At 55.0% G+C, this 12,309-nt stretch overlaps 3 protein-coding genes across 3 annotated transcripts; 1 reads left to right on the forward strand and 2 right to left on the reverse strand.

The window, feature by feature from the left end:
* Positions 1-427: 427 nt before the first annotated feature.
* On the reverse strand, positions 428-1,635 carry CTAM01_03417 (mitochondrial DNA replication protein YHM2; the record flags this gene model as incomplete). Its single annotated transcript, XM_060519453.1, has 3 exons — positions 428-482; positions 545-1,217; positions 1,410-1,635. The coding sequence occupies 3 exons, from the start codon at positions 1,633-1,635 to the stop codon at positions 428-430; spliced, it is 954 nt and encodes a 317-aa protein (XP_060385659.1).
* Positions 1,636-4,410: 2,775 nt separating this feature from the next.
* On the reverse strand, positions 4,411-6,102 carry CTAM01_03418 (citrate synthase; the record flags this gene model as incomplete). The annotated part of the gene is made up of 5 exons (XM_060519454.1): positions 4,411-4,709; positions 4,776-5,519; positions 5,581-5,774; positions 5,839-5,903; positions 5,995-6,102. 5 exons carry the CDS (start codon positions 6,100-6,102, stop codon positions 4,411-4,413), a joined length of 1,410 nt encoding a protein of 469 aa, XP_060385660.1.
* Positions 6,103-9,298: 3,196 nt separating this feature from the next.
* CTAM01_03419 (RNA recognition domain-containing protein) lies at positions 9,299-12,108 on the forward strand (the record flags this gene model as incomplete). Its single annotated transcript, XM_060519455.1, has 6 exons — positions 9,299-9,436; positions 9,518-9,763; positions 10,011-10,113; positions 10,208-11,339; positions 11,397-11,586; positions 11,638-12,108. 6 exons carry the CDS (start codon positions 9,299-9,301, stop codon positions 12,106-12,108), a joined length of 2,280 nt encoding a protein of 759 aa, XP_060385661.1.
* Between the last annotated feature and the right edge of the window lie 201 nt (positions 12,109-12,309).

Genomic DNA, 12,309 nt, shown 5'->3' on the forward strand with positions numbered 1-12,309 from the left:
CTTGCGCTCGGCCGGTCCGGGAGCCAGGCAACCTCATTCCAGGGCCTCGAGCGGACTTTGTTCCGTACTGTAAGTGTGGTGGTGTACCTGTCTTCACTCCCAATCCACTTGTAACAAAATATCACGAACAGCAGAGACAACAAAGTCCACGAATCTTTTATATATGGTTCTGAGGGCGCAAAATGCAGCCCATAACGAGTAGTCTCTAAGATAAGCATAAAGCCAGATGAAGAACAGATACAGACGCTGAGCCCCGGGGATGTCACTCGCACGGGGCCACGGCGGGATTCATCCGTGCTGCTGGTAAGGTAAGCTACAACAGCTCCCCCACACGGAGTCCGCCTTTGACCAGGTTAGCTAGCCAGCCCCATCCTCAGTCCAACGACCATTCCAGGTATTGGTCTATATTCCCCCATGTAACGCCATCTTAATGCTTAGCCGTGACCTTGTCGCCGGTGAGCTTCTCGACGTAAGTCTTGGCCCTGTAGTTCCCAATGATTAGTTCTGTCCGTGTTATGTGACGAAAGGGGTGGGGGCAACTCACATATCACCCAAAGCAACCATGCAAATCGTCTGCCAAACGCCGAGACCAATACGAGGAGCAACACCACGGTAGAGACCGGAGATACCGTTGGTGGAGTAAATGTAACGGAAAGTGTTTCCGACCGTCATCTTCTTGGGTCGGTTGGGGTCCTCCTTCTTGCTCTGCATCTCAACACGGATGACCTCAATAGGCTGGTTCCAGGCGGACAGACCACCACCGAGACCGGAAGCAAGAATCTTCTCCCAGGCGGCGAGCTTCTCACCGTCCTTCTTGCCTCTTACGTCGCGGATGCCCTGCTCGGCCAGACGAGAGAGACCGAAACGAGAACCCCAGTTGGTCATCTGACGGATAGCGACGGCGTTGACACCCTTGTTGATGCCCCTGATACCCTCCTTGCGGTAGATACCCATGAAGGTCTGGAAGGTGCTGGGAGGCGGGACGCCAGTGGAGGCAACCTTGTGCTTGGTGATCTCGACCGTCTTCATGCAAGTGCAGAAACCCATGGTGGCATAGGCCTGGGCAACACCACCGGTGATACCACCGATGATACCACCACCAAACTCGGAAGCACCAGCGTTGCGTGCGTAGTACTCGGCCTCGGAGGCGACGAAGAGAAGGACGGCGCCCTTGGTGGAGGCTTCAATCCAGGCCCAGGGGATGAGACCCTGGTAGACTGTGAGGGAGGAGAAATGTCAGTGATGCTTCTTGCTTGTGGAGTGATTTGTCTTCTGGAGAGCTTCGACATCAAGCAATCAATGGCCATCAACCGGGCCGCGATAAGCAGCTCGATTGACGGATTGATTTCCAGTCGTCATCTCGGAGAATCACGAGAATCATCGGAATTGAGGATGGGGAGTTTACTCACAACCAAGGACACCACCACGACCCCAGATGCGGCCCAGGGCAGTGCCAAAGCCGTCGCCACGGTTGGCAGCCATGGTGGTCTTGACGACCTCGAGCGGCTGGCCAAGCGTGGTGACCTCGAACATGTTCAGACCGGCGCCCAACAGCAAGTTGGAGAACTTGACGGGCTTCTTCTCCAGCTTCTGGGGCTCCCCGATGGGGGCGGGCATAGTGGCGACGGCAACCATGGCTCTGCTACTTGTGATGACGGAAAGGGGCCCTGACCAAGGGAGGAGGGTGCTTCTTCGCGGGGGATGCGAGGTGCGGCGGGAGGTTTAATGGAAAGTACGGGGTAGATGCTTGGGAATGGAGCCAAGCGAGGAATGGGGGAAAATGCGGTAGGTTGCGGGATAAAAAAAGGGCTGGGAATGACCTCGGATATTCGAGCTGTGTGTTGATAGGTGTATCTCGGAGGAAGGCCGAGGTCACAGGTGACTTTTGTGTATGAGGTGAGGAGAGATGTGTTCGTTTGAAAGTTAGGCGCCCGGGGGACTGGACTGGTTTTGGTTGCTAGTTCGGGGGTGGAAGCGTGCGTTCTCAGTGACAAGAAACCGAAGAAACAGAAGCAGGAGCTCTCCGTGACTGAGCGGACGTGGGAGCAGGCGCCTTTTGCACGTGGGAATTGGAGTGGATTTGGGAGGGAACAGTGAGCAAAGGCAAGGCAGGGGCAGGGGTGGGCTACCTGAATGCTGGAGCTCCTCAATTTTTTTGGTCCCAGCCCACACTCAATGCTCACTCTCTCTCTCCAGTCTATCTTCCTAGGGCGGGCTTTGATGAGCTTGGAACCGGGTCAACTTTGGACTCCATTGGTCTTTTTAGCCTTGGACTTGGCCTTGATCGGAGGACCGATCTGACAGCCCTAGGTTAGGCTATTCACCCGAGTATCACCTCGGACGACCTATTAGATGGTTGTTGAACGGGCATATGCGATACAGACGACCAGACAGAGTTAGATGTTTCCTCTCAGGTAACCAACCCTTGAAGCATAACGGGCGGCCGAGAGCCCCTTGTCTGAAGTCTCCCCCAATGGTTGTAACAGCGTATGTAAGCTTGACTGGGCACCTCATGTCTCCCGCCGGTACTTTGCATCTTTGAGTACGAAGTACTCCGTGTCCCTACTGGCAAGCAAAAGACACCTACAGTAGATCGGCTTCCTGGACAGCTCGGAGAGAGTGTGTGTGGCATGGAGATGGGAATGCGATAAAAGTGAGACGTGTGCGCCCATAACTTGAGACGATGCCGGCTGTCCAAGCATTGTTGTAAGACTCGACTCCCTCTCATCGTCCCTCTCTCCCTGTGCATTGTGCTGCTCATAGACCTCATTTAGAAGTGCGTATATCCGTAGTTGACTACCAAGTATATCTGGTTGTATTAGCAGCAGCTTTGGAAGCAGGTACGAGCTGTTGGCATGTACACATCCACTACAAACAATCGTATCCGATGTCAGCTATCCTTCGGGTACTTTTACGAGGATGAACTGCAGCAAGCCAATATTCCCTCGGCGGCTTGCTTACCTCACCTCACCTCAGATAACAAGGCACACATCAGTGAGTCCCGTTACAGCCACAGCTTGGAAAGGGAGTTGTGCCGCCTGCAACATTGGATTTCAACCAGACAAAAGGAAGCTTGAAGCTCACGCAGAAGAAAACAGGGTCCGTACCTCGAGGCCGCGCATCAACAGGTCCGCCGTGCCACGGACTGGCCCGTGGGTTCTCCGCCAACCACACCAAAACGGGCACTAAGAGCACCAAAAGATTCAAGAAACTGAAGAAGGCGCCCACGCGCCCCGCCGGGTCCTTTTTTGGAGCTCAACCCTCCCCAACAGCTTCCAGCCTTGTCCCCATCTGGAGAGCTCAACGCAAAATTCCGTGGGGATCTTCCGACTGCCAAAGCCTCAACCGCCCCCGTCCCAAACTGCCTCCCTCCGATTCCCGCCTCTGACTGGGTATCAAGCTCTAATCTCTCAGACTCACCAGCCGTACGCCGTAGAATCGACAATCCCTTTTTTTTTTTTTTTTTGGCAATCCACAGCCACCAACATCCATTTACTCCCCTCGTAAGATCTCCCAGTACCACCGCGTCAGCCTCACGGTAAGAAGCCTTCAACCCTTATCCAATTAAACCATCCGACTCCATCACATTGCGCAAAACCCGGAACTACATCCCTGAGCCGGAACCACTTGCTCCTGCACCAGGTTCCTCTTTTCTTACGGAGCACTCAAGGCTCAAAAGCTGTCTTTCCCACGCCGGACATCGATTGGGGTATAACCAACCCGAGGGGGGAGGTGTGGATTACATACAGTAAGACTACGGATATTATGGCGTACAAGGTGGTACCGTAGTTTGAGATTATGTAAGACATCACAAGTTTGCAAGTGACACGAACTCCTGGTGTGCGCGCGTGCCTGCAGAAGCTCGACTCCAAAACTTGCATAGCTCGAGTCCGGCCGCGTGTCCAAGCATCGCGGCGCCACGCTGCGCGCATGGCTTCGCCTGTCACGTCCAGAGGCGCGCAGACATCGGCAAATCCATCCCTTTCCCGCTCCGTCTCAAGTTCAACATCGTCGCATCATGCGCACCAAGCTTCGAGAATAGACCATGGTCAGTGTACCGAGTAAATGGTAAAGCAAGGATCAATGCAAGTAAAGGAACATCTTTATAACTTCAAATTCGTAAATGTGTATTCGGACGCAAGCCAGCCTCGGCCCCAAGGTAACTAAAACAACCCAGTAATTCCCGGTAAAAGCAGCCCTTCTCGGTATTGTACAAGCGCAGTGGATGGTATCGCCCAAAGCTTTTCTATCCACCCTGACTGAAACAACACGCTGCCTTTCATGTCTATTGTTGATCGCTCATGCGACCCTGATGCCTTTCCCGCGCACGCAAAATTACTTGCATCCGCAGGCGCGCCTCCGTTTTTCTCTCTTCCGCCATCATCATCATCTTCTTCTAAGCGTACACGTTTAGATCTTCTTGACAAGCTCGGCCCACTTGGCAGTGGAGAAGGACTTGGGGCGCTCGATGGGGGCACCGAGGGCGCGGTCGATGATGAGCTGGGGAAGGACACCGATGGCGCGGGAAACACCGAAGAGGACGGTGTAGTAGTTGGCCTCGGTAAGACCGTAGTACTGGAGGAGGACACCGGAGTGGGCGTCGACGTTGGGGTAGGGGTTCTTGGTCTTGCCGTGCTGGGTGAGGACCTCGGGGGCGATCTTGTAGACCTGGGAGACGAGCTGGAACATGGGGTCGTTGGGCATCTTCTCTGTAGGGTTGTCAGTATTCTCATTCTTACGTCGAATCTGGATTGTCATTCATGGTGGATACGTACCCTGGGCGAACTTGCGCTGGGCAGAGTAACGGGGGTCAGTCTTGCGGAGGACGGCGTGGCCGTAACCGGGAACGACACGGCCGGCGTTCAGGGTGGACCAGAGGTAGTCGGTGATGGCCTTGTCGCTGAGGTCGTCGCCAACGGACTTCTTCATCTCAGTGAGCCAGTTGAGAACCTCCTGGTTGGCAAGACCGTGGAGAGGACCGGCCAGACCGTTGAGACCAGCAGCAACGGAAAGGAAGGGGGAGGACAGAGCACTGCCGACCAAGTGAGTGGTGTGGGCAGAGACGTTGCCACCCTCGTGGTCAGTGTGGATGGTGAGGTAGAGACGGAGCAGCTCGACGAAGTCGGTGTTGCTGCCGAAGCCGAGCTGGTTGGCGAAGTTGAAGGAGTAATCCTTGTCCTTCTCAACAGCGGCGACCTTGCCGCCCTTGAAGACGTTCTGGTAGATGCGAGCGGCAATGGTGGGCAGCTTGGCAATCAGGTCCATGGAGTCCTCAAAGGTGTATCCCCAGTAGTCCTTCTTGTTGACACCCTTGGCGTAGGCCTTGGCGAACGAAGAGGTGTGCTCGAGGGCGGTAACGGCCAGGGAGAACTGAGCCATGGGGTGAAGGTCGGTAGGGCAGTGGTCGATCAGCTCCTCGACGAACTTGGGAATGTCGGAGCGGGCGGCCCACTCGGCGGACAGGTCGCGGACCTGCTGCTCGGTAGGGACCTCGCCAGTCAGGAGAAGCCAGAAGAGACCTTTGAAGTTTTGTTAGCAAAGGGAATTCATTGCGAAAATTGTCGCGACACATAGACTTACCCTCAGGAAGGGGCTCCTTGCCACCGGGAGCCTTGGGGAGGAGCTCCTGGCACTCGGGAATGGTCTTGCCGCGGAAACGGATACCCTCCTCAGCGTCGAGAACGGAACCCTCCCAGACGAGGCACTTGATGCCACGAGCACCACCGTAGACCTGGTCAAGAGTGACCTTGTCGATGACCTTGGAGCCATGCTCTCTGCGACGGCGAGGTTAGCGGTTGTCGAGGTTGCGATAAGGGGGCCCAATGGCTATGCACTCACTTTCTCAGAGCCTTGACCTCCTCAATCTTCTCGGGGAGAAGCTCAGCGAAGCGCTCCTTCAAGGTCTAGATGCGAACGTGTCAGCTTCACGATACCCGAGGTAAGGAAGGGCCGGACGGCCGGAGGGAAACAACGGCGACGGCAGCAGCAACTTACCTGGTTCTTGGAAGAGTAGCAACGGGCAGCGTTGAAAGCCGAGACCTTGAAAGGGGAGGCTCTGAGGGAAGTCCTCAGAGCAGAGGTGGAAAGACGCGCTACAGACATTGTGAGAGTATCGTGAGGCTTCAGGAACTGGTGAAGGATGAAGGTCGGAAAGGAGGGAAAGAAAAAAGCCGCAGGTGATGGGATAGAAAAAAATATGAAGCAAAGGCGCACTTGGACCGGGGGCCGCCCTCGGGGGGTCACGTCACAGGTGTGGCCGGAAATACCAATGTACCTCAGCGGGCCTACGGGTTGTCTCTCAGGCAGGGTGAGGTATCTGCGCTAGGTGTTTTGGCGCTGCAGGTACATCTGCCATCCATCTTAGACTTCCGGCCGGTTGCCCTGCAGTGTAGCAGTCTACCTGGGTGCTCCCCCAACGTCGGTCCAACCATGGAATTTTTCCTTGAGCTCTCAAGCTGCCCAGATCCAATGCAGGTCGAGCCCAGGCCCGTCTTCCGAGGTATTCAACACGCGCCATAGCGCTCAATCTGCGATGGCGTACAGGAATTGATTGAGAAGCTCAGCCGCCGTCCGGCACTCCGTTGACATCCCTTCCTTTCAGACCAGCTACCTACCACCTACCTTGCTTCTTGACACCGGTGTGCCTTACTCGAGCAGGTTTCAATTGCGGTGGCGGACGACCTCTACACCGTTGATACCTGAGGTCAAGACTCTCTCTCCCGGCCTTCAAGCAACGAGGGAGAAACAAACGCCGGCGAGGCGAGCAGACGCGAAAAGGATACGTACCGGCTGTAATGTACAAGTGTCCAAGACTCCAGTGCCCCCCGTGTCCCCCGTGGTCCCCCCAACCGGCGACTCCAATCAATCTATCCTGTCAATCTTGGGATCTCAATCTCCCTGAACCTGTCTCCGTCTTTTTACGTAGCGTCCCTCGTCGGCCCCACCAGAAAATCTGCATCGCGCACTCCAGTTTGTCGTTGCTCCAGTCTCCAGTTTTACCTCCCGTATCACAACGCCCCGTTCTTGCACGCGAAAAGCCGAGATAAGTGGATATCTGGGCGGCTTCTCTCGGAGTATCCGCTCTTCGTCCGAAGGTCGGAAGCCAAACTCCAAGTATCTGTTGAACACAACATCGCAGCCTTGACTTTGTGGGTGGCCCGGCGGTAAGGTAAGGTAGCCAAGGACAATGCGCCTCACGGTGAGACTGGACGACGGTTGAACTTCAGAAGGGACTGTGTACCTCCCCAGGCACTTGGGATCGCGGCCCGGCCCCCACGAGTTCACGCTTTCTTACTAAGATTTGGCCCTCGCCAAAGAGCATGTCCGGACTCAGCGCTTGCGCTCCTGTTGCCATTGGCAAGTATCCGCCCGGAGCCAAAGTCAATGGAGGACTTGTTGATGCAAGTTGTTGCTCTCCTCCGAGCCCTGTCTCGCGCATCTCCCGTCAGCTCCGAGGCTCCGTAACCCGCCGCAGGTGTGGCATTCGACCAATCAAAACTGCGTTCTCGACCCTCCTGCCTGTCTTGGAGCGAACTTCCAACCACGGCACAGCTCGACCGCCTCATCCGAGAAAGCTCACACCGGTCACGTATCCGTAGAACATGAAGTAGAACGAGGCTTCCGCTCGTCCACGGCAAAGGTAGATGGTGTGATTATGTATTCCGGCTATCACGTAAAATTGATATAATCGTATGTGTGGTATTATTGACAAGCTGTAGCGATTGCAAAGGAATCTGTCAAGCTTCAAGTTTAGATCCTACTGATAAGAAGTATTTTCGTAACTGTCTGCCGGCAACTTCAGCTCTGAATAAGAGAGTTGTGTTGCCGGGGAACTATCACACCTTCTCCAGATAATTTAGCAGGTGGGTATTGTCCGCATACGGATGTGGATGAGAACAATATGAAGACTGGCAGAAATAATTGTGGGTGGGCGTGACAACAAAGATCTTTGCTCTCCCCGTTGATGTCCGGGCCGGCGACGCCAATGTGGAAAGGTGCTCTGGCCAATCTGGGCCAATTCAAGCGCCGGGACCCAAAGCATCTCCTGTTATTTCCATATTGGCGCAATTGAGACGACTGTGTCGAATGGGCCTTTCTCACTTATTTATTATGCCAGCTCATCACCAGCGTGTCTACCTTAGCATTCCGGTGCAGTCCATCTTCTACGTACCTTAGGTAGTACTTCCTCGCGGCAGAACCTCGGCGGTGGAACCATCATCTCGCTTCGAGGACCGGCTAGTCAGCAAAAAGGTCTGTGCCTTAGCAACTTCCCTTTTAGCCTTAGGCAGAAAGAAGCTTGGGCACCCGACCTCAGCAAACGATGTGAGCTCCTGCTCTTGATGACTTTGATGACAAAGATGTCAATGGTTTTGATTGGTGCTTTGGTCTCCAAGAATAAAGCCGTAATCATGGGCACGCTGCACACCCGACCTCACCTGCCATGTGCCACCGCCTGCTGCACGGCAAGCCTCCAGCGCTGTCTCCAAACGTGTCCCAGCTTCCATTCCATCCCCACTTCCGAATCTCTTCTTTTCCAACCACAACTCCCCCTTCCCCCTCAGAAAAACTGACGAACCTCTCCAGCGCGACGCTGCATCACGCCCATCCCGTCGGCAGCATAAGATAACTGTATTCATCGAGACTATCATCGTATACTGACGAACATCGTATTTCGCCTTCGAGGACCGCAAGAGTCCGACCGTGGGTGAAATCAAATCAAGTAGTAGACCGTCGACGGCTCCTGCCACTTGAAAATTCTCCTCTGTGACCTCCTTGGGACGACTCGTCAAAAAAGGCGTCGCACGCTCTGTCCGTACAAAGTAGAGAGTCATCCAATCCAGGAACTCGATCCATTCGTACCTTTAGAGTGCTGGACACATTGCCGTCGCGCGACATTTTGGGATATCTACCTTATTTCTGCCTGCGCGGTCTGTAAAACAAAATACACACAAAAAGTTGTTGATCGAGGGAAGGAGCGACCGGACGTACCTGCCTGATTTTACTCTAGGAAAGAGCGTGGCACTCTTTTACTCTTGACTACTTCCACTTCCTGGACGTCGCGTACCTCCCCGCGCCCTCAGTAAACCTCTTCTTGAACAACCCTTCTTGCAAGCCGCAAAGAGCAAAAAAAAAGAAGCCCTAGCTACTGGCACTTCGTCTGTTTTGCCTCGAGCCTGCCCGCCACAACCAAACCAAACTATCTACCTTCCCAATCGTACTTCGCTCGCAGACAAACTCCTGAGGAAAAACACCACAATCGCCATCGCCATATCTTAGTTGCCAGCGAGCGCCCTGCAGAATGGCTGCCCCGACTTCTGCCGCCGCTGCTGTGGCGGAGCTAGAAGCCGCCCTCGAACCCATGCAGAATTACAAGGCTCCTGGTGTCACCGCCAACCGCATTGCTAATATCACTACCATCTGTGTCGACAACATTCAGGTACGATACGATATCGAACGCAGCGTCGCATCTCGCTTGCCTGGCCAAGTACCTAGACTAACCTCGAAACTTTCTCTGTAGAATGAGTCGGTTCTTATCCAGAAGCTGTATACCACGTTCAAGAAGTTTTCTGCTCCTTACAAGCTTGGAGTCCTATACGTGATCGACTCTGTGATGCGCAAGTGGCTTGACCAAGCCAGAGTGTCCGGCCAGCCTGTTGATGGTTCTGCGAGAGATGGAACCTTTGGCGCTGGTTGTCACCGAATTACCGGTCTCATGCACACCCTCATCAGTGACATGGTGCAGTTGCGCCTCGAAGGCCAAAAGGTACGCATCAAACGTTGCAGTTTTCGAAGCACCCTCTACTACAATACTTTGTGTGTTGGCATATCTCATAATGGTTCCGACATGGACCGGGATGTCTTTCGCCCTTCATCCTTTCATCTACCTCACACCGGACAATGTGAGAGTGAACGCTTGAGACTCTTTCGGACACGTTCATTGATGTCTATATGTTCTTTGCTTTCTGTTGACATGGCTGAACAATCTACTTACACTGCTGCCCTTTATGTAGGAGAAATTGCTTAAGCTGCTCGAGATATGGCGTAGAGTTGCCACTTTCTCTCCTGATGTCCTCGATGATTTCCAGCGGAAGATCGAATCTTCGCCTGACCCGAGTATGTCACCATCCCCACCAGATGATCAACAAGTTTCATCGCCTCCGTTGTGCTAGCCCGGGTTTACAATGTGCTGACTCCTCTGCCCGTTCAGTTCAGTCCTACACGCCTGAGGGTAGTCCCCCACCAGGCTTGGTCGAGGCCATGGGCTACAGATCCAAATCCGCGGCTCCCCCGGCTGCTCAACCCCGTCCTGCTGATGCCAACAGCATCATCGCCAATCTGGCCAAACTTACGCAGTCCGTCCAGAGCCAGCCTCAGACCCAGAGCTACGGCCAGCCGCAGAATAGCCAGAGTCAGAGTAACGGACATGGCCAGAACTTCAATCAGGGCCACAATTACGGCCAGGCCCATGGTCATATCCAGCCTCCCGCCGCGGCTCAGACTCAGACCCCTGCAGTGCCTCAGAACTTGCAAGACTTGCTCTCTAGACTACAGAGCTCCACGCCACAGCAGCAGCAGCAACCGCCGCCGCCGCCTCCAGCTCCTCCCGTCAACCAGTTCCCCCAGGCTCCGTACTCTATGCCTCCTTTCCCTGGTGGCCCCCCTAACACAGCGACTCCGTATGCATACGCCCAAGGCCAGCCCCAGGCTCCTCCTGTTGGACTGCCGTTTCCAGGAGCTGGCCCTCAGCCTCCTCAGGGAGTCAATGGTCAGCAAATGGCTCTCATGCAGATGTTTGCCAATTCGGGATTCACCGCGGAGCAAATTGTCGCAGCGCTTGCGGCTGCCAGCAATCAAAACAGCGCTACTCCTTCGGGGCCGCCTGTACCCACGCCCTCTACCACATCTACTCCACTCCCCATCGCGGCCCAGAGTTACTACGGCAGCGGTCAGGGATGGGGTGGTCCCGTTCAGCCCAGTGACACCAGCGAGGGAAGTCGCTACATTCGTACCTCAGCTGGAGCTGGAAATGGGAAATATGAACGTACAACCCGGTCTAGATCGCCTGGCCGCCGTTGGAACTCGGGTGGTTCTTCTCACGACCGCGACAATGGCTACGACTATGGACATCGCTCCCCCGATCGAGGCCGTCACGACAGTAGAGACGGTCGCTATGGTAGTGAGTACCGCCAGCGTAGCCCCCATGGAAGCCACAGTGCTTCTCAAGGTGGTCATGGTGACTCGCGCCGTGGTTCGGATGCCAAGTGGGTTGAGTATGACCGTAACTTGAAGCCTGGACACATCAAGGTTCTGAGCCGCACCCTGTTCGTCGGCGGTGTCAAGTAAGTATAGCCGTAAACATTTTCACTTATTTGAACATTGACTGACAGCCTTTATAGCCAGTCTGAGCACGAGCTTCGTGCCATCTTTACTCGATTTGGCCAGGTTCAGTCTTGCATCGTTAACAAGGACAAGCGACACGCCTTCGTTAAGATGGTCTCCCGCGAGGATGCCGTTCGTGCCAAGGATGGCATGGAGATGCGTGCCAACGGCAACATGCCGCAGAACGATGATGAGTCGCAGCTGAGAGTAAGTCCCAAAGATCTCTGACTACCAAGTATTTCGACTGACACAACCTAGACCCGCTGGGGCGTTGGCTTCGGTCCGCGCGACTGTAGCGATTACCGTACGGGTGTTAGCATCATTCCTATCAGCAAGCTTACAGAGGCTGATCGCAAGTGGATGTTGACCGCCGAGTATGGAGGCAGTGGCGGTAAGCCCATCGAAGAGGGTATGGTCGTTGAGGAGCCCGATATCGAGATTGGCAATGGTGTTTCCTCCAAGGCCATCAGCCGCCGCATGCAGACCGACAAGAGCGGCAACCACGGACCTCGCTCTACTCGTAGTGGTGGACGCGACGACAGCCGCGAGGACCTCGGTCGCTGGCGCCGTGGCCGCGACCGCGACCGTGACCAGCGCCGTGATGACAAGAAGTTCTCTTCGGCCAACTCTCAGCCGCTTCCGCAGTTCCCCTATGGCATCGGTACCTTGCCCAACGGCATGCCTGCGTACCCTCCCGGCTTCGCGTTCCCGGCCGCCAAGGACAACTGAGTTGTTCTCTCCTGCGCGGCCTCTCGGATCCGCTGAGCGTTGTATATGGAAGGGGGTATACTTTATTTGCTTCTGTGTTTCGACGTCCCTCTGGACCCTCGCGAGCTTTGGCCTTTGGCCTTTGGCCTGCGATAATCATGGATGTGTGCATTGGGCCGGCGTTCATATGGGGGAGGTAGCTGGGCAAGGATATCAAGGAGA

Source organism: Colletotrichum tamarilloi (genome assembly GCF_030869305.1).
Source record: "Colletotrichum tamarilloi strain Tom-12 chromosome Unknown Scaffold_8.1, whole genome shotgun sequence".
NCBI lineage: Eukaryota > Fungi > Ascomycota > Sordariomycetes > Glomerellales > Glomerellaceae > Colletotrichum > Colletotrichum tamarilloi.